General features: G+C 40.2%; 1 protein-coding gene across 7 annotated transcripts in view; it reads left to right on the plus strand.

Annotated features, from left to right (window-relative positions):
• Positions 1–548: 548 nt before the first annotated feature.
• Positions 549–26176, plus strand: part of CCDC93 (coiled-coil domain containing 93) — a 56317-nt gene continuing 30689 nt past the window's right edge. For 2 of the 7 annotated variants that reach the window (XM_042827090.1, XM_042827089.1), the window contains exons 1-3: positions 22968–23072; positions 24024–24137; positions 25462–25556. In XM_042827090.1, coding sequence (XP_042683024.1) covers positions 23031–23072; positions 24024–24137; positions 25462–25556 — 251 coding nt within the window. In that variant the 5' untranslated portion in view covers positions 22968–23030. Of the gene's footprint in view, positions 684–1261; positions 1317–2118; positions 2239–2269; positions 2348–15133; positions 15250–18862; positions 18971–20225; positions 20275–22967; positions 23073–24023; positions 24138–25461; positions 25557–26176 lie in introns of those variants that run through there. The other 5 variants (XM_042827093.1, XM_042827092.1, XM_042827091.1 and 2 more) reach the window with 5 other exon arrangements.

Below are 26176 nucleotides of genomic sequence, written 5' to 3' on the forward strand. Positions count from 1 at the left end.
AAAATAATGTTAGCACTAGTGAATATAATCTCTGCAGGAAAGCTGGGCAATTATTCAGTGGTCTAATCTTATCTCTTGTTTCATTTTTATATGGCAAGCCTACATTTAAAGTATTAGATACACTGTGCTTCTGCTCAGTACCTTCAAAGCACAGTAAATAAATGCTGCTAAGTGCCACCATGAGTGAAGGAGCTTATAATGAGAAGTGTGAGTAGACATGTGTGCCATTCATCATCCTGCTCCGTCCGATATTGGGGCTCTTTTTATCAGCAGTATTCCTAGCAGTGTCATCACCTCTGGTATAAATCTTCTGTCAGTGTCTGTCGTCCCCGTGCCCTATTAAACTCATGCTCGCACATAATCACTGGATGACCTTTGGATGTCTTTCATTAACCTCCAACCCGAACCCTGCTGGCTTCTTGTTGGTAGGTAAATCTATAACATGACTTTAGCTTATGACTCAACCTTTATCATTGCTTAATAGTCCTGCCTTTCAATTTTATTTTTTTGTTGTTTTTGTTGTTCTGGTGCAAAAAAAAATAGCTACAGTCTTAAACAAGAGCTTGGGTTTCAAGGGTTGAAAAACAGTGTTCACCTAGGTGTCTGCTAATAGACTTTCTCCTATTTTCCACTGCTGCTTACTGAAGCTTGTTTGCTGTCAATTCAGGCAAGATGTTAGCCTTGTAAGTAATATTCTTGTTTCTGACAGAGGTTTGCTTATTTTCAGCTATTTCCTTCTTGCCGTGTTCTGCTAATCAGGGGTTAGGGGTTGATTAATTCAAATTAAATTGTGCAGCTGTGACACAGTTCAGTCTAAAATTTCTGGTGCCGGAGATGATGGTGGCTATTATGCAGCAATAATGATAACAATAAACAATCATGCAGGATTTTATTCTGATAAAGTTCGATGTGAATTGGAAAGGCGTTACTCCTGAGCTCTGTATTGGCACAGTATTGCTGCAGAGCCCTGGTCAAGCTCCTGGCTTTTTCTGTGACACATTCATTTCACTTCTAAAATGGGCCAGGGTAAAACTACTCTACAGAGTGAAACATGAAAAATGGCTTCTATTTACGTAACTAATCTACTCTTGTGTGCTTGGGCATCTCGCTGGTACTCTCATTAACCCTGCTCACTTAGGTGTGCGTACAGAGGTATGAGTGGGCTGAGTTATATTTCCTCTCCCTCATTCCTGCCACCCCTTGTGAATGTGACTCTAATGACTGTTAACAATAATTAGCCCCAATTAACTAAAATTCTTAGTGGCTGTATTCCTGCAAACCCACCGATGAAGCCAGTGTCCACGAGAGCAATTAATGTAAGTCAGAATGAAAGTACATAGGATGGCTTTTGCATTTTCTGCTGAAGTGCTGTAAATCATCCTTAGGCAATGCTGAAATAAGATTGGATAACAGTATGTCCTCATCAACCTTATGTACACCTTTAAGAAGGACATTCTAGAAGACTTGTGGACTCATAATTCATTCAACTAAGTTGTGTAACAGCAGTGTTTCCTGTACCATATAAAACACACACATTCACTAAATCCATGTCTCAATGATTTCGTTATCTAGAAAGCCAAAGCTGAATGCCAATAGTTTTTTTTTCCTGAGTTTTTCTCTCTCCATTTCTTTTTACTGTGCTCAAATATGGCAAGTAAATTATGCTTCTATTTCCTACTGCAGTCTGAGGCTGCCTGCTCACTGTTGGAGGCCCAGCTCCTCTCAGCTCGTGACCAAGCAGCATCAAAATGAGGAAAATTTCAGAGAATTCAGAAGGGGCAGATAAGCAGCTTGTCTCTTCTTTAATTTACTGTGTTTGATATAGGATTTACTCCTTGTTTTTATCTGTGTTGCCCTCATTTCTACATTTCTTTTCATTTCTTAATATTCTGTGATGTATCTATTCTGGATGTCTTTACCCCTGAAAAACAGCAAATAATAATAATAACATTTTGACATTTGGGCTGGGTGGATCAAGCTGTGGATCAGAATCTCTGTGAGCACCTCACTGATGAACCACAAACATTTTGCATTTCTCTGAGATGATCTGTAAAGTGCAGCATCGTTTTTGTCCACCACATATGTACGTCCTAAAATGGATTTGGCTTTGTTTCACAGATGTAAGAAGGAGACCAAGTTGTGCCCGGAAGAACAGAGGTAGTTGAATGGAATGCATAAGCATGGAAGAGATTTGGAGTTCCTTTAAGACCTTGTTCTGAATTCCTCACTCCTTTTAAGGTGGGGAACAAAGCAATTAATATTTGTTGCTGCTGTTTTGTATGGTCAGTTTTTCCAACCCAGTACAACGCTGTTGTGTGCAGAATCCCCTCCCCAAGATGGCTGGTAGGTATGTGTACAAAGTAAGATGAATAAAATCACAAAAGAATTAAAAATAAAGGATTGGAAGAGGTTTTCAAGGTGAAATTTGGCTGAGTGCATTTGAAAACCTATGTAAAAAAAAGTGGATTTTGAGGAGAAATCTATAGAGCGAGGAATCTGACATGTAGGTGGCTCAGTCCCACAGACCTGAATGGGCTCTGGTCTGGCTAGGGAGGAACAGAAGGTTTTTCAGTGCTGATGACGACCGAGAGGACTTGGAATGACAGCAGCAAGGAAACACAAATGAGTGGTTAATTGTGTGACCTACAGGGAGCACTGGAAGACATTAATGGGTATAAAGAGGCCATATTTCCATAAATGACCATTAGTCTTCTGCAAATGTTCCTTGAAATGTAAAGGAATGATTTTATCTCTCCAATTAATCATCCTGGAAATCCTCCTTCGTGTAATCTTGAAAACACCGGAGAGGACTTAGTATCAGTAAATGTTGCCAGATGTACAAAATGGCAAAGTAATGTGTTGCATAAAATGATTTTGGGTGGCAGAAACTGGAGAACAAGCCAAGAATACTGCACCAACATCTGAGCTTTTCTACAAGAGGCGTTGCCAGCCTCGGGAGGGAGCACTGGATAATTTATAGGTTAACATTTTCTTTTTATGTGAATAGCATTTTTTCTCATTTATAGTTAATTAGGTTAAGCATGCATGGGGAGCAAGGGAGGAAAGACTTTCAGAGAGAATCTAAACGATTAGTAATTTGAATGAAGTAAAAGTATCTGTTGAAAGATGTAGCTCTGGAATTAAATACGTTGCTATAACAAGTCTAACTATCAGATAGGAATTTTAAAGGTTCTTAGATTAATTACAGCAGCAGCATAAAAAGAGGTAGAGCATATTTACAGATTCAGCACGTGGGTCCTTTTTACAAGCAGCTGCTGCATTATTTTGCTGAAGAAGCAGAAGTTATCTGTCGCACCATGTCACAGGTCTGCATCTTTACCATTAACATTTCTTTCCTCAGATGTGTGAGTTCTCAGATAGGATCAATCCAAGTAAGTTACAAGATAAAATGAATGTTAATCTAAATACTTTATTTTTTCAAATCTTTTTCTTTGTATAAGATCCCATTGATGCTTCCCAGCTAGCTGGACTGGTGCTTTTTTGGCAAATTCCATGTTCAACTGTGGCCCCATGTGTGGACACAGAGCTGCTGCCTTCCAGCACAGCTGCCATAAACCAGGCAGAATTTTACAAGAAGCGCCTTTTTGAAAAATTAGCAAAAAATACATTTCCAAATGTCATACCTTCCGTCTTCTTTTGCAGATAACCCTTAAGTGCTGGTAGAGTTTTCTGAGTGTAAGCACATAAATCCAAGATGAAACACTTTATTTGAGGGATCTGATGTATGAGGTTTCCCAGCTGAAAAGTGCAGCACTTCTGAAAATCAGGCAGAACTTGAAGCTAGATGCTAAATATAGATTTAACAGTTTGTCCCCTGACACCCAAATAATTCAAGAAGTGAATGATTTATGATTTCAAAAAGTGAATGATTATTTATACTGGGAAGCCCTGCCATCTTTATTGCACATGAGCAGTTCCATGTGGAGAGTTAGCTATTCAAAGTAGTTTCGTGTTTGTGCTATGCCCATAAAAGTCAGTTTCTTTTTCTGGATCCTTGAAATATTCTAAGGGGACTGAATCTGAGCCCCAGAGAAGGTCGGAGAGAGATGAGCAACTGGTTCCCTTCTGTCTAGTAGAAATATCTAGCATGTACTGGCTTATCCAGCTGCAAGTTAAGCCCATTGAGAGCCCATTGAGCTGCACCTGGCTCCAATGAGCCCTTCACATCCCCATCAGGCTGCAACAGGTGCAGAAGTGTCAAAATTCCCTCACGAACACCTGGTAAAGCTCCGTCAGGAGCTCTGCCTTCAGGAGAACAGATTGCAATGCCAACTCTGTGCAGGGCTTACAGGCTGCTTTTGCAGGATAGGGTTTAATTGTGCAAGGGCTCATCTATTGCTGATGTGATCACCGTGAGAAATTGTGATCCACCCCATAGCCCACATATTTGCCCTGTCAGCAGCATTGAGCAAAGGTACTGAAGGTGCCACTGGTGCAGCAAGAGCTGGCATTTGGGCACCATCCAGCTCCTACGGAGCAGCTTAGTGGAACACTACAGAGCTGTGGTAGAGCAGGCAGGGAGGTCACTGCTGCCTGAATACCTGGCAAAGCAGCATGAGCTTTGCTGTGTCTAATAGCTGCCCCTCCAGGGAATATCATCAGCTCATCTTGAAGGCATTCCTCCTTGGAAACTAATGGAAACTGTCCCTCACACACGTGCTGGTTATCATAGAATCACAGAATGGTTTGAGTTGAATGAGATCCCTAAAGGCATCTGGTCCAACCCCACTGCAGTGAACAGGGACATCCACATCTCAGTCAAGGTACTCAGAGCCCCCTCCAGCCTGACCATGAATGTCTGTATGAATGGGGCATCCATCACCTCTCTAGGCAACCTATGCCAGTGCTTCACCACTCTCATTGTAGAAAACCTTCCCTGTCTGTGTCTCCTTCCCACTTCTGTGGTGGAGTTGAGAGGAGATGGGATGCAGGAACACTGGAGAATTGAGTTGCTTTCCACAGCTGTGGCATCAACTCTTGGGTCTACACCAGTGGAAGGACCAAGGCTGAGATTATAGCCATGTTCCCTCAAGAAACAGTGATTTCTCTGGAAGAAGGTGGCAGCATGTTAAAAAATGTAAGGGCAGCATTTTTCATGCAAAGTTGATGTGAAGGTGGATAATGAGCTATCTGCAGCTAGTTTTCTCTTTTCTTGGGTTGGAGGTAAAGAAGGAGAACTGGCTTTATGCTGAATGGGTGCTTGTGCAAAGCGGGTCAATGCAGCCATTTGTTAGCAGCTTGCAGACATCAGGAGTAAAGGTTCGTTACATCTCTAATTTTTTTCCTCCTTTGGGCAGGTGGCCTAACAGCCCAGCAGCTGATCCTACTTTTTAAATTTAATTTTAATTGAATGCACTGCTAGAGATGCCTTAAATTGACTCTTTTTGTTTAAATTTCCTAAGGGATTTTGCCCCAAGACCTCTATCCTAGTGATAACTTATTCTGGCCAATGGAGCCAGTGCGTATTTATTGTATATCTGTGTCCCTTCTCTGGCTTCTGCTACCATAAGCACTGCAGTTGCTGATGACTAGAAAATTACTCAAGTGTGAACTGTTTCACTGTCTGTCACTTTCCTCATTAGGCTACTGAGAAAATATACCTATGACTCTGTCACACACAGCCCTCATTAGGTTAGCAGCACATGGAGATCATTGCCTTTTTTAAAGATGGCTGCAGGAAAATGGCTGTGCGGCTTGATGTTCCTCAGTAATAAGTGGAAGCAGCAAAAGCTGGGCTCACTACTTTCTTCTCTGAAATAATTGCATTGTTTGCAGAGCCTGATCAGTGCAAGGAACCAGTCAGAGACAGCATTCAGTCCTGCTCCTCGCTGAGCAGAGTAGGCAGAAGGTGCTCCAAGTTAGGCACTGTGCTAAAGAGATTTGGGACATGAACAGCCATTTTGGACATCTGATTTTCCTTTTGCCTGTTAAACTCTGTCAAAAGTGGTGTGTTTTCCTTCTGAGAGTAAATCTAGATGTATCACATGTGGCTGCAGCTGATGGAAGTGAGGGAGCAGTGTATTCTGCACCCAGTTCCTACTGAGGAGTCATTAGCCAAATTAGCTTTAATTAATATGCACGTGGCTTTAGATCAGATTGCTGTTACATGCTTGTGCTGAGCTTCTGCTAGAAAAGACTAGAAAAGACTGCGCAAGGACTGCATCTCTAACTAGTGCTGCTTGCTTTTTAACTCACTTCTTTTCCAATGCGAAGTGGAGTGTGCCACAGCCTTCTGCAGTATGTGCTCTGAAATCAGTTCATTAACTCTTACACACTCTAGACAAACGGGCATCTATTTGCATGCTGGGATTTCTTTATCTGAAGAGTTCAAATAGAATAAAATTAAATAGTAACTACTGATGAACTGCAACATGTGCCAATTGCTAGAGCAGCCACATAATCCCAGGTGCAACAGGGCCATGGTGTTGAATGGGACCATCTTGCAATGGGAACTGGTCCTCGCTTGAAACTGTGTTCCCGAAAATTGAATAGAGCCGATTCTGTGGTGGCTGTTCCATGGCTGCTTCAGTACAGCCTCCTGGGGCACTACTTTAGTCTTTCATGCTTTCTTTATATGTATTCTTATTATAGTCTTCAAGACCTTATGGGCATTTTCCACAAGTCCTTTTGCTCTGAACCTTGATAGCAAAGCATAGAGCAGTGTCTGGCCTCCAATGCTGATAATGCACCTCTGCTCAACCATGCACGTGTTATTTCATTAGCAGTGGCATAGAGGACCAGCAGTGTCCTACAGTTGATTAGCCTTGTAGCAGATGTGTATCCCAAAGAATAAGTTGATGAAAAAATGTATGGAATTTTAACTTATTTAAAGTTGATATCCAACTCCAAATTAATGTTGATGTTGGGTATCATGATGTGCTTGACTTGCTCTGCATATATTCTCTTCCATTCATTCAATTCCATATACATATGATTCTTCTCATTATCTGTACTTACAGATTCAAAGGCAATTAGCCCCGAGATTTCTAGAAATGTAGAAAAAGAGATTTTTGAATTTTTATTTCCCATAAAATTACTATTTTCTTTTTCATTTAAATGGAACTGTAATTTCTCTTGAGGAACAAAAGAAAAATGTCTGAAACAAAAAATTCCCTCATGGCACTGGAGGTGGCAAAAGACCATGATCAAGAAAAAGAATATTTACTTGTGAGAACTGTGGTTCAGACATTGTCTGAGAACACTGTGAATGGATTCTAAGGGACATGTGAGCTCAAGAAAAGGTTCAAACTTACATTTAGCCTATATGAAATGTGCCAAGGAATAGGAGTCACCCCAGTTAAGTAGCAGCCCAAAGAGGGTGGCTCTAACATCCAGCCACTGAGCAGCCATAGGAGACAAGCCAACATCTTGATTTTTTTCCTTTCTGTCAGATTCACACCACTTTGGTGTGAGTCACACCGAATTCACCCTGCTCACCCCAACACCCAAAGCCCAACAGGATTCCACATGGCTCGACCAGCTTACCAGGCTGGAAAGAAATTCCCACCCTGTGCTAACTTCATAATTGCCTTCAGCTTCATGGTAGCAATTAGTTTTCTTTTCCACACCTAGCTCAGCTTCAGACACACCAACTTTTCAGGGAGATAATTAATTTACAGCAATATTACTTAGTTCATCCGGCTGCTTGCTGTGTCTTATTAATGCCTAGGTACTGAAGACTTTTTTCCCTTCATTCTGACAGGAATTCTTGCAGTCTCAATGAGCAATTAGTATAAAAGAGAAGAGCTGTCATGAGGAGATAGAATTAATACCAAAAATATCCAAGCCTAAACCTGTAAATCTTTAATGTCTGCAACTTTACATTTTTTTTTAATTCATTAAAATATACATTATTAACCACGAATTTTCTCCAAAATATGCCAGCTATTAAGTAAGAGCTTTTCCTTAAAGGTTTCACAAGTTAATTTTAATAATTGTCATATAAATTAGAAGTATTATGTCATATTTCAGGAGATCAAAATTTATCCTCTTTCACATACGATGCTTCAAGAGTTGATTTTTCTTTTTTTTTCTCTCTGTCTCTCTCTCTCTCTTTTTTTTTTTTTGTAGAACAGCATTTTCATAACAAGGTACCATTTTCCATAGCTTAATTATCACTGGAGTTCCCATTTGGGCTTTCAAAGGAGTGTTGGCAGCATCATTTCATCTTCTTTTTGTTAAAGAACACGTAACACGTAAACGATGCGATACTTTCTGCAGTAGGAAAAATAAATAAGAGTCTTGCATGAAGATATTATGTGTAGCAGAGCCCGAACTGGTATCTCACTAATGTGTATATAACCCACTGTATAGAACCATAGCTTAACCAGGCTAAGGGCTTAATTGTTATCGATTAATTCTTCCCACTGCTCCAATATCAGTCGTTACGGAAATAATCTCCATATCCCTCGTTAAACATGCATCAGTTTCCACGGGAATGCATTTTTAAATAAGAAATGCTGTTTGAATATTATTGGTTTTACTGGTTGTTCAGGCACTTGGAGCTGTGGTTGCCCAATCTGTCATAGTTAATCAACTCTCATCTCTTAACACTGGCTGCAGTTATCAATGAGTTGAGGATTAATATTCTGGGCGAAGCAGATGATAAATCATTTGTATATAATTAGTGTACAGCAAGGTTACAGCTGACATGAATTTTTATCTTAATTATGAGAGAAATTTGTTCCATTAATTTAATTTAGTTTGCATGAGTGGCTAGACACCTAACAAAGTTAATCTTACACCTGTCATTACAACATTAAGGAGAGTCTCATTTTCAAGCTGTAGACACAGATACTCTGCGTATAAGGATAATGTTGCTCATTCTGATGAGAAAATAGATGATCGTGGACAGAAGATATAGAGCCTACTCTTTTTAAAGTCTTCCCAAAGGATTTATGTGAGAATATTACAGAGATTCAGATCTTGTTGCCACCAGACTAATTTTCCTTCAGTCTTCCTTCTGTACTTCCTCATGAAGGAAGCTCATATTACTTAGAGAGGGAGTTTTTTTGCCTTATTTTTATAAATACATATTTTAATTGCTACAGCTATGTGTGTGTAGTCAGCAGAAGGCATGTGACAATGCCATACCACTTGTATGACATGATATCTGCATTAATGGCGATGGGTGAGGAAATGCACACTGTCTGCACAGCCTTCATATTTATGTGAGAAAGAATTATTCATAACTTCATCTACTACACAAACGGCAATTATGCAGGCATTTCTGAGGTTTCAGCACACTAAGTAAACCAAGTTCTCTGTTAATTATCCAAGCAATTATCAAGTCTGATAAATCATACGTGATTGATAGATAAGGTGGAGCTGTTTGGGTAGCAGGATATGGTGTTCGTTATTTTGCTCATAATTAACCGAGCACCTAAATGAAAGAAGACTATTTGTGGCGTCCTTTATAAAAATGTTTATCTTTATAGATTTGTTGATTATAGTTATTTAACCCTGGTAGGATGACTTCGGAAAAAGAAAAGCCAATACCCGAGTCTTTTTACAGCTAATGAGATGAGACTGAATACAGTGGGGACAGAAATATAACTGAAAATTGCATTCTGCACTCGCTTGAGTCCAAATACATATTTGTAATACAAGCCGGTCTGCTTCACGTCTGCAGCATAAATATAACCCTCTAACAGAAACACTAATTGAACAGTAACTCAGATTAATGTTTTGTAATATTAGTTCACAATTATTACTCTCAGCTAGGGTCAAGAAGTATATAGTTGGATATTCTCAAAGAAATGACTGATTTAAAAACAAAGAGCTCTAATGGAATTCAATAGTGCTTTTCAGTCATTCCAGTTGGCATCTCTATTACCTGAAATGATTCACAGTCCATTATGGGAGCTTCCATGCTAATAGAATGTCTATCTTCTGTAATACAGACACATCAGGGCACTAACTGAGAATCTGTCACAATGAATTTCATCTAGATTTCACTTCATCTCTTCATGGACTGTAAAATTTGCTCTTGTACAATGCCTAAATTTACTGTGGGTAATTGAGAGAGATCTATAGATGCAGCATGTGGTAAAAAGCGGCTTTCCAGAGATCTATTGTAAATTGTGCAGATTTGGTTCAGATGGGGAAAAATTATGAAGTGCTGAACATCAGCCTTTGCTAATTAAATTTTTTTGGGGAGCTCTGGAAATATTTTGAGTGGATCACGGCAAATAGGGCAGTGAAAATAGCACTCTGCTTCAAATGTCTCTCCTGCAGCTGGAAAGGTAATAAAAAGCTTTTGAAATTTAAGAAACCCCAAAAGAGAGGGAGGCAAATGAGTGTAAGTAGGCCCCATTGCTCCTCGTGACAATTATGGATCACACCACGCAGACCTGTGGTATTTTTATCTGCCTCATGTTTACACAGTACAGGGTGGGCTGTTGCCCACTTTATCTTACTTCCTCCAGTCCTGTAGAAAATCCTCCTTAAACAGTGCAGGTAAGTCCATTCTGAGACTATGAATCCTAACTAGATGTTGCTGTTAAGTTCTATGCATGGACTGCTGATAAAAAATTAAAATAACGTTTAACACATGGCTCATTTTTTTTTCCCAGCTGAACACCTACTGCTCTGCTCATGAAATAGATATCCTGGGCAGTATCAACCATTTATTTCTTTTTCTTCTCTTTTTCTTTCTTTCTTAAAAATAAAAAATAAAAAAAATTACTTGTTCCTATTAAAACCTAAATTAAATTATAGGTGTCCTTACCAATCACAGACTTTAATATTTGTTGGCCAATTACAATTGTGATATATTCTATAGCTTTTTTCCTAAGCCACAAACTGAATAATAGCATCATGCTCCACTGCAAGTGAAGTGATCTCAGCCTTTACATTAGGAGAAAATCAGAATGGTATGACTGCAGTTCATTACTGAAATAGGTAACTGATGAACTGAAAAGACAAAGGGCATTGTTAAATGAAATGTCATTATTAGAGCTGCTCATGTTTAACAAATGTACTGTAAGTGAATTCAGTGTTTTCTCCAAAGTTCTCTGTAGGAGGTTCACCACTCATGTCTTATGTTCTCAACGTGTTCAATGTATTTTTATTTTCCTCATGAAAGCAATGATAACTAAAGCCTTAAATAAACACCAGTTAGGCTGTTGCAAGAAAATGTTTCGTCAGCTTTTATCTCCATTAGGGTTTACCTCCAGAGCTATTGCTCACTCCTGATCTCCTGAAGACAAGCCTCTTAAAATGTTTCCAAATGTTTATTATGTTTGAATAAGTGCCTTGTTTACCCTGTAAGAAATTGGAAGGTAAATTCTGAATTTCGTGGGGAAAAGATGTAGGCTTTAGGCTCTGGTTCAGCAATCTATGACTATACAACAAAGCACTTTGGCACGTGTTTGATGTCAGGTCCTGAGGTATCTGTTTTAATATGTTGCTGAATTGGGGCCTTAAAACACAAGCAGTACCTCTGTCCTCATATTTTAAGAGCTGTGTAAAAGTAGTGCTCTGATATTAAATAAAAAGCATATAATACTTTCAGCATCTGTAGGAAACTGTTTGCATTGCCCCAGAGGTGATAAAAATAATTTATGGACCTCAGTATTTTTCTCAACAAGGAAATGACATCAGCTTTGGCAATCAGAGCTAGTTAGCAAAGCTTTTCTGCTACACTTATGGATATACTTGAACTGCATATTCTTTGACTTGTATTTTAGATTTATTGGCAGATACATAAGTCACAGTAAATAACTTAAAAAGCAAGTGATGCTCAGCGTATTTTGAGCATAGACTGATTGACAGATGAAGAACACTGCTCCTTCACCCATGATTGAAACCTGTGCCCTTCCTTGTTATAAATATGTCTAGTGGGATGTCATGTGCATTTTTTAAACAAAAATTCTAATATAACTGGAAGATGAAAAGCATATTTAGACTATGATATGTGCAGATGTGAGCTTGAAAAGCAAATATGTAGTTATGTTTCTACAATAAGGGTGATGAAGAACTGAGAGCAACCTGGAAGCCCTCTTTTCTCCAGGCAGTCCCACTCTTCCACTCTTAGGGCTACAGAGTCTGACCCCATGCTGTGTTAATGGCCCAAAAGGAGAGATGAACAAGGCTCCTCTCGTTCTGCTGCCACTGCATTTGTGTTTGAGCCAGCACTGTTAGTAGCTGAGTGTTTCAGCCAGGGCTTGCTTATGTCTTGGACAGGTTTTGAAATAGAGATCTGGGCCTTGGCTGCCCTGTGCTCCTCAGCGTAATGATGGGGTGTGATGGAGGGGAGTCATGGTGGGGTCCTCTGGTCTGCACTGAGCAGTGAATGTGAGGGATAGGTGTTGTATGTGATGATGTAAGAAAGCCCAAAGCCTGGAAGGACGATCTTTCCTGATACTGCTACAGATCTAACATGTTGAAAGCATTAAGCAAACATCACTACTATTTCTTCATCCTTTTTTCACTTTAGGCAAGGATTTTAAAAGCTGCAATCAAATATCTCCACTGACATCTCCATCGTTTGCCTGCTGGAAATTAGAAAACAAACATCCCCTTCTACCATCCTTCCACCAGCAGGAAGATTAATTGAAAGTGTGAGGCAGAGCTCCAGAAGTTTTGCTCTTCATTAGTTTGTTCTCGTGGCTTTAAACCAAGTCATCATTAACCCTTTCACGCAGCTTTTGTGGTGCTGAAAGAAATGGCATCATGATAGTTTGAAAGCCACCCGTGGTGATACATCCAAATTCTCTCAAATGTAGCACAAAATACTAAACATATAATAATAAAGAATGAAAGTTTACTCACTTGCAACTGAGCTTCATCCTCATCTGTGAAGATACACATAGGTTTTAAATACAGATTTAAGAAAGGAATGGTAGCAGAGCCTCTATGTTCTACTGTTTCTATGACCAAAATCATCACAAACAAATAAACATGACTTGGATTAGATCAGCAACTAATGAATGAATATTTCTCCCTCAATGTGCCTTAGTCATCCCACGGGTACTCCATGCTCTGGAAATGAACCTTGCAGGCTGTGAATATGCACTGAGCTCCAGGAATGAGCTGCAGCAGTACCAGCCAGCAGGAAAAACATACGCTGAGATTATTTTGCCTATTTGTTGAACTTCACTGCCATCTGCTGCTGGAAGGGAACTCGGACCTCAGGCTGGGAAAGGTGCATGGGCAGTGTGTCATATCAATTCCAGCTTCGAGGTCTGAAAGTGCTGTAAATGGCAAGAGGAAAATGTTTGCTCAGAGGATTGGTGTCCCATGGGACACAACGTCAGGGGATATTCTAATAGACCAAAAGATGTTGTATTCCTACCAGTGTTCAAGTAGCCAGTGATTATGAAATCAGAAGCAATCCTGCCCCTGTGCAGGCTCATACTTCACTCAAGGGAGCTTTTTTCCCAGCCATGTCTTGTCACAACTCCAGAACACCAGCCTAAGGGATGCCATCCTTTGCCTCTTCTTGCACCTTCCTCCCTAGAGAATAAGCCTTCCTCATGTTCTCTTTCCAGCATTACTGCCCTGTCTTCCCTCCAACAGACCCTGAAAAATCCCATCTTTTCCAACCAGTTTAAAAGAACCTAGAGGAACAGCTTGAAAAGTAACCAGTAATTATAATGTCTCTCATTCAGTGCAATGGAAATACCAGCACTATATTAGGCAGAAATAACCAGATTAGGTGCATCATTGCTCACATCATTCAGTATGTCAGGTAATTTTCTTCCAGTCCTATTATTGTTGCCTGATGCTGGCATTTTCATTGTGTTTAACAACCAGAAGTATACCACATCCAGGAGAAGAGAATGAGGAAAGGATAGGGAATGAGGACTGTATATAAAGATATATAAAGACTATGTATATAAAGACTATGAATTCAAACAATAGAATTATATTACGAAAAACATGTTAACAATACAAAATATTTTATCACTGCTGGGTATAGTTAGAGATAAGAGGTCTGTAAAAGAAAATGACTTAATTCTTTGCCTTGATGTAAGACAAAGCAACAGAAGTCTTTACTTTGACCTCAACAGGATTTGGATGACACTCAGTAATACTGCTATGCAAGCTGAAGAGATCGTTGAAAATTAACCTAAATACTCTGTTTAGATAGTTAATCTGATGGCCTTGAAAATCAAATGATGATATTACATTTACTGCAATTAGTTGTTTTCCTCTGCAGTGTCTGGGGTATGCTCTCACTGAAGCAGTTACTACACCAGTATTAACTCTTTCCCCATGGCAACACCTACTATCTCCTTGCTTCTTTGCTGTTTTTTTTTTTTTAATTACTAAAAAGCTTGATAATCAATATAGCTGCAGAAAAAGCAAGATGCAGTCTCCCCTTATGCCTTAGCAATAAAATTGCAGTTCAGTCCTGATCTCAGATTATCAGTTGCTATCAAAGCTGTGTTATGAACTACAAGGCATAAAAAAACATAGCTCAATTTTCAGATACCCTAGTTAGAAAAATCTTATTTTGCCTTAGAAATTGACTGAATTTGTTATGGAATTCAGTGGAAAAGCTTCAGAATGGAACACAAGCACACCAGTTCCCAAGTAGAGCAACATGTCTTGAAGCAGTCAGACTTGTATTATCCAGCACTGGGCTCCCTGTTAGCACCAGAGTATGTTCTGGTGGATAGACTCATGTCCATGTCTCCCCTGCATAGGCCATGGAGCAAAATACTTATCTTCTAACTCTTAAATGAAAGATAAGTGAAAAACTTCATGAAGAGGTCAGTCTAGAGCTGAATAAGGTCAAAGTGTAGAGACTTGTGTTCTTTTCTTTGCCTTTTATTTCTCTGTAACTATTTCTCTAAAAGTGTTTAAAGTAATAGTCCTAACTAACCTTTTCACAACACCTTTCTTCTTTTCTGTAGTTTCTTCTATGTGAGCAGTCAGTTCTTTGCTCAACCATCCAGCATATGTGCAGCGGCCTTTCTGTCTTCCAGAGTCTCTTAAGAACTGGTTTAGCCTTGGAAATTCTGCTTCTGCCACCAAGTCTGTAACTCATAACTGGCATTCTGACACCACAAGGCACAATAGCCCTGCTTACCATCTGATTTGGGACCCCCTGAATTCACTTCACTGTACTGAAAGCAGACTTTTTTTTTCCTCTCTCTTGCAGTTCAGCACTCTGACCCTCGCTAAGAGCAGCTCAACTATTCTGCTTAAGCTGATTGCACCACTTCTCTGTTCCGCAGCACGCTGCCTTGCTTCATACACCTGCAGAAATAAAAGCAGGTAAGTCTTGATGTGATGCTCTGATATAGCACATGCAGCTCATTTCAGCTTGCTTTCTGAATCAAAAAATACAGGATATTTTCTGCTATACAAAGGGAGAGTACAGCAAAAGGACTGACTACAAGGCAGACAGCTAGGAAAACATAGATTGACAAAAGAGAAAAGGCATTGTCTGGTATTTTAAAAAATCTTCAGTAGAGAGTTAGAAGAGAGCCTTTCCAGAAGAGATTAGAGAGAGAAGTGGCTTTAAGATCTTGGTGAAAGGTTAATTATTCTCCCTGTGGAATCGTGCCTGAAGTAAATCTGGCAGCTGTACTTCCCAGTGGAAGAATTACTCAGTGCTGCCACTCAGTGCTTCTGCCCCACACCGACCATACAGAGTTTGCTGCTCAGCTTCCCATCAGCAAAAGGAAATAATTTCTGCTGAATCCATCTACAGCAGTGGATGGGTTTCTACTTTGCAAAAAGCCTGAATAAGAGAAGCAATGCATATCTGCAGCCACAGGTAATACTAGCCAAGTGTGTGGTGCTAAAAGAGTCCCACCAAGTCCTAAGAGCATAGCCAAGAGATAGAAAGCTGGAAGGTGATTATATTCCCTGTATAGAGGCAGATCTAGGAGATAAGAGGTAGCTTCACATTTATTTCTCATACTATGCAAAAGTAACACAGACACCAAGTAAGAGAGCAGCAGTAATGGGAAGTAGAGCTTGCTGGAGGCAGCTTTTAATGCTTGCTTTGTGAATGAGCTGTGATTTTAATTGCCATTTGAACCAAACTAGTCTGGACAGCCTCCAACATAGCCCAAGTGTTAGCCTATCTGTAGGAATGTTTTAACTCATTGTAAAAGTCCTGGAAGTTACTTAGCATCATTTTCCAACTAGAAGGTTGGAATTTCTAGAAGGAATAGTCACTGATAAGAGGGCATGATTTGGGGATACACAGTATAATTCCAAACATATTACTTCATGCTTTCCAAACTCACAAGAATATGAACTGCTGGAGACAGCAGAGAAATTGCTAGGAGAATTCTACAACAAAAAGACCTCATTAGCTTTGAACTATACAAAAAAATCCAGCATAGTCGCTGGAGTCAACCAAACTGCTGCTTATGGGTTGACTGATAAGGAAAATGCTAACAATCTTGGAGGTGAATTTTTGTCCTAGGTGGCCCTGCTTAGAGGATGTGAGGCTGTGTAATAAAGTACTGCTAGTTCTCCCTATTTATATTATGGGCCCTTGCAATATTCAGTGTTTGTTTAAAGCCCAGCTCCTGGAATCGAGAGATTAGGTGAAAGTCTCTGTTCTAATTAAGAAACAAACATTTCTTCATTTTACTGCGGGTGGGGAGAAGCACTCCAAGGGCTCAAAAGCCAAAAGCAGATAGCAAAAAAGCTTTGTATTGATATATAATTTAGATATATTAAATCACCTCATTTAAGTCAATTATGTTATTTATGGAGATTGAATTTTTGATGTTCATTGTCTGGAAACACTGGCGATGCCATATCCAAGAAGTGTCTGATTTGCTTACTAAACATCCCATCTTTAATCAGCAACAGAACAGTTTCAGAGAGATGCAGGCTCAGGTCAGTAGATTTGTTTCTGATGAAGATGGTGAGAGAAAAATAGCAGCAGTGTGCTTACCTGTGTGACTGTGACTTAGCAGGAAATGTAGAATACGAGCAGGCATGCAAGGCCACCAGTAGATGCACAGTATGATGTCCATATCCATGGACATGTAGAAAAGGAAACAACTGTGTGTGGAACATTTGCAGAGCTGGTGAAGAGGGATCTTCCCTTTCTGGCATGTGATCTTTGGTACAATTGAATCACAGATACCCGATTTTAAAAGAAAGAACCTCCGGTGATGTAGAAACAGTGCATCCACTGTTGCCAGTAGGTGAGATTGTGAGTGGATGCAGACTTGCTTATTGTCTCTGCACAGACAGCTTCAGAAACAGCTGAAATTAATGAATTTTCACTTTTAATGGAACCTTACCAGGTGGGCTTTTAACTATTGAGCCTTCTGGACTTGGTTCTCTCTTGCTTCCTATTTTTGTATTTTGCCTTCTGAGAAGCCTTAGAACCCTGTAAGTTGGAAGCTAAGACTTCTAGAGATGTAACCTTTTTCTCCCTCACCCTCTCCGATGGACCTTATTTCTAATTTAGCATAAGTGATTTTTCTTCAACTCATCAACTACTGAAATTAATATTATGTGGACCATGATTGTGTGATAAGTTAAAAAGTAACTTGGTAATTATATGACCATGAATTTTTCACAAACTATATATATAAAAGACTTATGTGACAGTTAAGAACTTCCATGGTTTCCAAATTCTTGACTTTTATCTAATTTTTGGCAAAGTTCCCTGATTTTTAGGGGTTTTGCATGGCTTTTGAAGTACAAGCAGTAGGTCTGCACAAACCAAAGCTTTGCAAAACTTGTTTTTTGAAGACTAAAATTTTAGAAAGTGCCTAAGTAATTAGCCGACTGTAATTACTAATTACAGTATCAATTTATCAATTTCTATCTGTACTCACATTAATTTCCCTTTGAACTGGAATGAAATAGATGCAATCACCACTGTGAAAAAGAATCTATTCAGAAAAAAAAGAAATACATTTTATTTGCATATTCAGGTTCAGTTTGTGCTGAAATTGGTTATGATTAACAAATGATAGACAAAGTTATAATCCATTCTTTCCCCCTACCTCTGGATATACAGAAAATTTTTCTTAATAATTTTTTTTTTCTTAATAATCATTTCTGTGGGAAAAGAAAATCTTTGAAAAGACAGTTAAGCCAAGCTCCTTGAACACTGAAAAGAAATACAAAAATACTTAGATCACACATAGAAATCCTTGAAATGTCCAGTGCAATAAAACTTGCATTTCATGGGGCCCATAAAATCTGCTCCAAAGCTGCCTAAAAATGGCTGAGAACAACTCAGAGAATGCTTGATTTAAATTATGAGAACTTTTTGATGATTCAAGGGACAGAAGAGATACGGCCACCATCAGCTCAGATTTTTTTTAAGCACACTCACTCTTGTTTTCCTTATGTCTGATTGAATGACGTATTAAAGCATATTAGAACAGGCTTTCCAAAATACATCCTCTACCCAAACAATACAAATAGCAGAATAGCACTGAGCTGTGGCAGGTGTCACCAGATGGTGCTCTTCCACCAACTGTCAAATGTTTGCCTTACTATAAGCAAGTTTTGACACTTAAAAAGATGTTGTTCTAGTGTTAGTTTGGATTATGTGAGAATCTGCCTAGAAGTAATTTAATGATGGAGGGAGTAGGAAGAAAATAGCAAAGTTTGCTTTCCATTTAGGGTTAAGTTGCTGACGGACTAAAATTCCTAAGAGGCTCTGTGGGCATCTTCCATTTCAGAGTGCATTCATGTATCAATAAATCAGTTTATGTCTATTCAGGCACTATATAGCTAACAGCTGCGTTCTGAAGCAGCTTATAGATAGTTCAGAACGTCTTAAGGGTGTGTGTAAACCGTTGACAGCTACTAGTGTCATAATGAGGTAATAGTATCAGAAGAAGATTTGTTAATGGTTTTGATCCTTTTTTTTTCTTCTTTTTTTTTTCATTAGGAGAGGCTGTTCTAGAAGTCAACAAAGTGAAATAATTCTTGACACAATCATTCTTGATGCTTCTAATTCCCAGAAAGGTCCTATTTACTTGAATATTGCAGGAATCAGGTAAGAAATGGGAATATCTTTGTTCAGCACTTCACATACCTTCCCACTCAGTCTTCAGCCTATTTTCCTATTTTTTGCTTAGCTCTGTTCAAGGTTTCAGCTCAAGTGCTTACCTTGCATTTGTACCTTTCTGTCTTTTTTCCTGCTTCATCACTGGTATTTTCTTTTGCTCCTTTTACTACTTAGCTGTCTTTTCAATTGTCTTTCACAAAAATTGACATGAAAAAGAAAAGGCAGAGAAACTCCTCTACCTTAGACAGATTTTCTCTTGAGAGTGAAGTGTACCAGGGAGAAGTCTGTTATTGTTCCAGATTATCTGGCTCTACAGGAGAACTTAATTGTTCCTTTTTATGACTATTTCAAGTGAAGGATGTGCCATACTGTTATGACACATAGAAGGTAAAGTCTAAATCCATATATTTTGCCTAAAAAAAAATCAAAGATGAAAATATACACCACTGCCCCTGTGTAAGGGTTTGTTCCAAGAGAGACAGTAATCCAGCAGCCTGTATTCTTTTATTCTTTCAACACCAAATAAATCTGAAAGCTTGATTCTATTCACAAAAGTTTTATCTTTCAAAAATATAAGTTCTTTAAGTGCTTTTTGTTTTTCAACAATTCCAAATCAGATTTGCTAAGTCTAAATATAAACAAGACAAAAAATTTCTCTCCAGAGCCAGCTTCACAGACACAGCTGTGATCTAACTGAAATTTAATACCCTGGCCAAATCGAGGCCTGCATGACGCACTTACAGTGCAATTGTTCTCATTTTCTTTGTACTTTCTCTGGTGAAGACTCAATGACTCAGACTTAATTAGCTGTTCCACAGATGATACCTGAGCAGAAAAAGCCCACTTCATTCTCCCAGAGATTATTTTCTCCTGACTGTAAGAGCTACAAATGCCCTGAGACTTTCAAAAGAAAAGATGTGTAATAGCACTGTCCTGAACAAATTCCACTGTGAGTAATTGCTCTGTGTTAGCCTGTGCTCTGCCTGTCCTTGTTTGGACCTTGCAGTGTGTACCTACATGGAAACAGAGCTGTCCTTGTGGTCTCCATCCTTCCCACCAGCCAGAACAGCTGCAAAGCAATCAGAACTCCAGACGCTGTCAGAGCAGAGCTGAAAGTGAAAGGTTTAAAGCAGACAATTTGCTGCTTTTCAGTGCAGCTTTTCTAACTGCTCACATGTGTTCTAGGCTTTTATCATGAATATCCATGATTCTCCATCATTAACTTCAATTTTTTTCTTGGCAGCTCTTACTCCACAGTCAAAAATGATCCAGAACTGTGATGGTTGCTTGAGGTGTGTTATATTCAGAACTGTTATGAATTCTTAATAATGCTGAACATTAGAAGAATGAAATTATTAGGGCTAGATATGAGGTTTCTGAACATGTTTATTTCCCTTGTGCCAAAATGATAGCCATCGTGTACCAGTTATGAAAACAAACTAGCTTTGATCTCCATGAGGATGGTTTCCAGGGAAGGGGTCTCCTTGGTAGCCTGAAATTCAAAGTGAGCATGGCAGGAACTCTCAAAATCAAACTTCTTGTAACGTTCCTCCAAAATCAAAGATTCCCAAATCACAGAATCATAGAATCATAGAATGGCTTGGGTTGTAAAGGGCCTTAACAAGCATCCATTTCCAATCCCCTGCCATGGGCTGGTTGCCACCCACCAGATCTGGCTACCCAAGGTCTCATCCAACCTGGCCTGAGCACCTCCAGGCATGGGACATGCACAGCTTTTCTGGGCAGTTTGTTCCAGTGCCTCATCACCACCCAAGTAAAGAATTCCTAAATGTCACCAGTGGATATAATAGTAGGCATGTTTAAAATATCGCTGTGCAAAGTCATCTGTGATAAAAGCGCACTATACTTTGCAAAACATATCAGCCTGTCTGATGGGACGCAATGATCTGCTGCAGCTCCTGACACAATGGCTACTGTAACAGGTCTGTGACTTTTTCATTTCAGTCTTACTTCCACAAGTGATAACTGGAAATTTGCAATTGCCTAGCAAATAGCTTCTTATGCCTATTACATTTAAACAACAGAGGAAGGGGGATTCAATATCTATAAAAAGCTGGTTTACAACCAAGACAACAAAGAAGACAAAAAGAGTAAATGCACAAAGAGGAAGACACTGCTGCTGTGCCTAGCAGTCTTGCTGATTCCAGAAATCTAGATGAAAACCTTTATGGCAGGAACCATGTTGTTATGGATCAGGAAGGAAGTCATCTGTGTGCTCAAGCTGCCAGGCAACAAGATGGGCTGCAAACAGGGCTCATCCAAGAAATGATCTGCAGAAAACAATGAGAAAAAAAAAAAAAAAAAAAAGGATACTAACTTCAGGAGGAGGCTTGGGTTCAGTCCCCTACACTTGGCTCTGGCTTCTCTGGGAATCAGGAACACGACTAAGACACAGTCATGCATTATGGAGGCACAGAGCCGTTATCAAGAGGACCATGTTCAAAAGAAAGTGATGCAGGGACTTGCCTTCATCTATCATGCAGAATTTATGGGTACAAAACAATGTCCTTTAGGCCTCCTCAACACAGACACAATTGGAAAAGTACCTAAACCTACTTAACAGTGTCTGCATAATGAGTGGAGCTTGTGCTATTGCGGTTAGAATTCCACCTCATGTTTTAACTCTTCCTATGAGAAGGCACAAGTATGTATTAAAATATACAGTGAAACTTCATGGCTACATCTGGTGGTGACCCACTCTGATACTGTCAGGAGTCCAGGCTCAACTGCAAAAAAAGTTTTGTGGTTATAAAATAGAAAAATAAACCAACCTGTTTAGTTCAGCTTCATGAGGTCAAGATTAATAAAGTAAAAAAATCAAGACAGTATTGTTCACAGCAGCCACACTAAAAAGCAGAACGTGGCTAACCTTCACAGATCAGAAAAGAGCAGGGAAGGGGAAAACTAAAACTGAACCTTCTAGAGGTTTGTAAGTATTAAATCTAGAGATCTGAGGAAAGTGAGGTTTTTCTTTTTTACACTGGATCCCTCTTGGGACTTTTTAAAACCTAATTGGTATTTAGAAGATTGATTATCTGAATGTCATAGGGGACAAGGACTCTGAATAATCAGGTAGATTTGCATCACAATTAGGTATTGGAAAGCAAAGCTTTGTGGAGCATTTTATTGGGGTTTGAGTAATCAAAGATGAGTTGTAATGACAATAGAGATACAGTTTTGTGTTTTCATGCCTTTCCTTTTGATTTCCTAGCCACATGTCAGGTGCAGGAATTGTGAATATTGAGAGTTGAAGCTTTCACTGCAAGGAGGAAAATGTTTTCAGTTCTCATGAAGAGAGGGCTGTTTCCAGCGCAGGTTTCATCCCTCCCTTGCCTTCCCTGCAGTTAGCCTCTAGTTGACAGTGTCTCCTACTTCTTATTAATCCTTTAAAATGCTTCTTCGAAAGGGAATTTTACAGCAGTATCGTGGCTCGGGAATCTTGTTTCTAAGCTGGTATTTCCTTTCAATAGCTTCGTTACAGCCTGTCCAGGCCGCTGCCTCTAGGTCAGCACTTCTTGTCCTTCTTTCCCGTGTGTTTGCTTCAATCTCTGCGTGACAAATGAGAGCCTCACAGCTCCCCGTGAGCAGAAAGCAGATACGAAGGCGTGCATTGCTCACGTCGGTCTCTTGGGCTGCGCGACAGTTTTCTGCAACTCTAATTAAGACATGGACTGCGGTTACACCAGGATGCGGACCGAGCCAGCCCGGTGTATTTTTGCTTTTATTGTGATCGTTCCGATCAGCACGGCCGGCCTCCGCTTCGCTTTGCTGCCCTCCAACGGGTGGAAGAGGCGATCCCTGGCGGCCGCGCTCCGAGCGAACGGTCACATGAGGAGCCCCCGCCCTCCTTCCCCCGCACCCCCTTGCCGCGAATGGCACGGCCCGGATGCGCTTGTACTCAAGGAGGGTGCGGGCGAACCATTGAGCGGGGGTGGGGGAACCCGGCAGTCGCCGGCCGGGAACAGCCCTTCGGGCGGGCGCTGCGCTGCGGTGCGGCGGGGGGAGCGGACGTGACAGGCGGAGGGCGATGGTGGTTCCCCGGGGACAGGAGCATCGGGCCCCGCAGGAGGTACCGCGGCCGCGTCTCTCCCCGCTTCTCCCTGGCGGAGAGGCCCGGCTTCCCCCGGCCGCGCGCCGTGGGGCCGCTCCCGGGGCTTCGTGCGGCGCTGCGTTGTGCTATGGGGCCGGGGGGAGCCGGGCCCGGCGGCGTCGGGGCTCCCGTGGGTCAGCCGTGCGCCGTGACATTGTTCGGCCTTTCGTGCCGGAGAGGCGGGGGAAGGTTTTGGGAGAGCTGGTGGGGAATGGGGGGGGTGATGGGGTGAGGGGTGTCTGCAGCGTGCGGTGCCCAAAGGAGGGCCCGCTGCCTCGTGTCCCTGTTTACCGGCCTGCCTGTGAGCCCTGGGTGCTCCCTGCCTCCTCTGGGATCTGTGGGTCACCGTCCCTTATCATAGAAAAACAAATTAAAAAAACAAAAACAAAAACAAAAACAAAAAAACCCTAACACTTTTAGGGGAGCACTGCCTTGGTAAGGAATACCCAACCTACCCCTAGCAAAAACTAGCTGATTTTTTTTTTTAAAGCCATACTTTGTCAAAAATTGCCTTGCCTGAACTGTGGAAAGCCACAACAAATTATCTACTGTTTTTTCTCTAAGAACGAATAAATAAATAAATAACTAGATGTGGTAATGTGGGCTGGGCTGTCATGTGAAGGCTGAAATTGAAGGAAATGTACCTAACTGAGAATAAATGACCTGCGTTATGGCCATTGGGACAGGGTGCAGACCAGGAGTTTGGATAGGAGAGGCAGATTGTAGTATTTAAATGGGTGGGGAAAAAAAACGTGGCATTTAATCCATACATTCAGTACTTATTTAATATTTTTCACTGAAACAACCAAGTTAATGGCAGCCCATGGTTTCTCTAGTGTGTCCTATGTTAAGATATTTAAGTCTGGAAAACATTCATAGGAAGTATGAGGGGAGAAACGTTGAATGAGTGTTCTGTTGCTCATTTGTCAGGTTGAAACAAGGGAAGATGAGGAACAAAACATCAAGCTGACGGAAATTTTGGAACTGTTGGTGGCTGCTGGGTATTTCCGAGCAAGAATCAAAGGGTTATCTCCCTTTGACAAGGTGAGACTAATGCATTATTTTACAAAAACCTTTTTTAAGTATATGAGGATTACGTTTTGATTTCAAGTTAGTTTAGCAAGTCTAGGTGACTCTTTTTCAAAAATAAAAGACATTTGCAACATTGGCTTTGCCGTTTAAATGTGTCTGCACATGAGCCCTTTTCAAACAGTATGCACCTCTTATGTTTTGTAAAACATTTTTATGCAATGAAGTCTGTCTTAAAAGAGACAGCTGGATTCAAACCAGTTGCTGATATGCTTTTCTGTGCATGTTACGGCTTAAGTTTGAGTCATGTGTAGGGAATTCTGCACCTCTGTCAACTGCAGCTAAAACTTCTAGGAATACCTGATGTTTGGAGATAAACACTTCTTGTTTTTTATAAAGAGCACAATAATTTTTAAGAGAGAGAGATTTGTAGTGAGAGAATTTGTGAAAGAACAGAATGGTTATTTTAGTGAAATTATTTTGGGGCTGTTTTACGTACCTGTAAAATGTCATGTGTATCAAGCATTCATTGTCCGAGGCAGGAAGTATGTGATAGTGACAATGAGCAAAGTTCAAGCTGAAAAGAGACTTCTGAATTGTTTTAGTGCTGACACTGTGAGAAGTTCCTGCACAGAGGTTTGAGAGGAGTTTTTTAAATGGACACTTCTGTTTTCTGCTGTTCCTTTGCTCATAGCACAGCTATATTTTCCAATACAGCTTCAGTTTCTGAGAACTCCATGGTATTACTGATCTTAGGTGTTACAGAGGCAGTGCACGCACACACAAAGTAGTTCCAAGGAGACAGCCTTGGGGTGTAATGCTGCTTTTCTGCATAGAAGTGTATGCATCAGGTTTATACATGCCTGAATGCAATTGCAATTGACAGTGCCCAACTTTTACAAAGCAAGCATTGCTATTGAAAACAACTGGCTGCTAAGATGGAAAGAATACTGGGTAAGTGTTTGTCAAGAGGGCTAATTAATTTTAGAAACCTTGTAAGTATGATGTTAAGTTTTTCTATGTTTTAAACTGTTCCTTATGCTCATCATATTCGCATACATTTAGGGTTACATTGGATATGTTTGCACGAGATTGTCTTTCAGTACTTCAGTGTTTAATGAAAGGTTGATTAAGTGGCTGAGGAGTTTAAATATGCCTAAGTAGCTCTAAGAACAGGGTCTGAAAATGTTCTCTACAGAGTTAGGATGTACATGACCATTTTTATACTGCACACATAGCGCTTGGTGTTACGAATGTCAGCATTTAGGATTGTAGGATATATTTGTTTCTGTCTCTTCAGGTTCCCTTGGCACTAACCATGCTGTTGCTCCTCTGGTAGGTTGTAGGCGGTATGACGTGGTGCATCACTACCTGCAACTTTGATATCGACGTTGATTTATTGTTTCAGGAGAACTCTACTATTGGTCAGAAAATGTAAGTTGTTGAAATGGCAACAGTGTTTTGTTTTGTTTTTTTGGTCTAAGGAAAGAAGAAAGGATAGGAAGAATTATCTGATATTTGCCTGTTTGTAACAAGGATTTTCAGTCAAAGTTTCTTCGTTTTCAAGATCACTAACTTTCAAAACATTCTGTTGATTTCTGGGATACTCAGGCTGTGGTTCTATGAACTGTAAAACCAGAAAGAAGCTTATTGTAAATAAAGGCAGTGTTACTCCCTCTGGGCTGCTGTGCTCTTACATATCCCTACTATGCAGCAAAAGCATTTATGTGCCTGAATAACAAACTGGATTGAGAACTGATCCAGCTTAAAACCTACCAAAAAAAAAAAAAAAAAAAAAAAAAAAAAAGGAAAATAGTTTTAACATGAATCAGTTACTCAGTTACTGGCTCCAGGTTTCTGTGCAGCTGTACAGATGCTTGTGCTGGCACAAGGGATGATGCAGAGGCCAAAACAAAGGATAGAAAGACCACTCTGCTGGAAACTGGAAACTGTGGAATGCAACAGTAGAAGACCATCCTTGAGTTCCCTGTGTCTGCAGAAGTAACCTCTGATTCCTCTGTCTGATTCCTCTGTCTGATTCCTCTGTCTGATTC

This window comes from Centrocercus urophasianus, unplaced genomic scaffold (genome assembly GCF_019232065.1).
Source record: "Centrocercus urophasianus isolate 14NV4802_14NV808 unplaced genomic scaffold, USGS_Curo_1.0 seq_28, whole genome shotgun sequence".
Classification (NCBI taxonomy): Eukaryota; Metazoa; Chordata; class Aves; order Galliformes; family Phasianidae; genus Centrocercus; species Centrocercus urophasianus.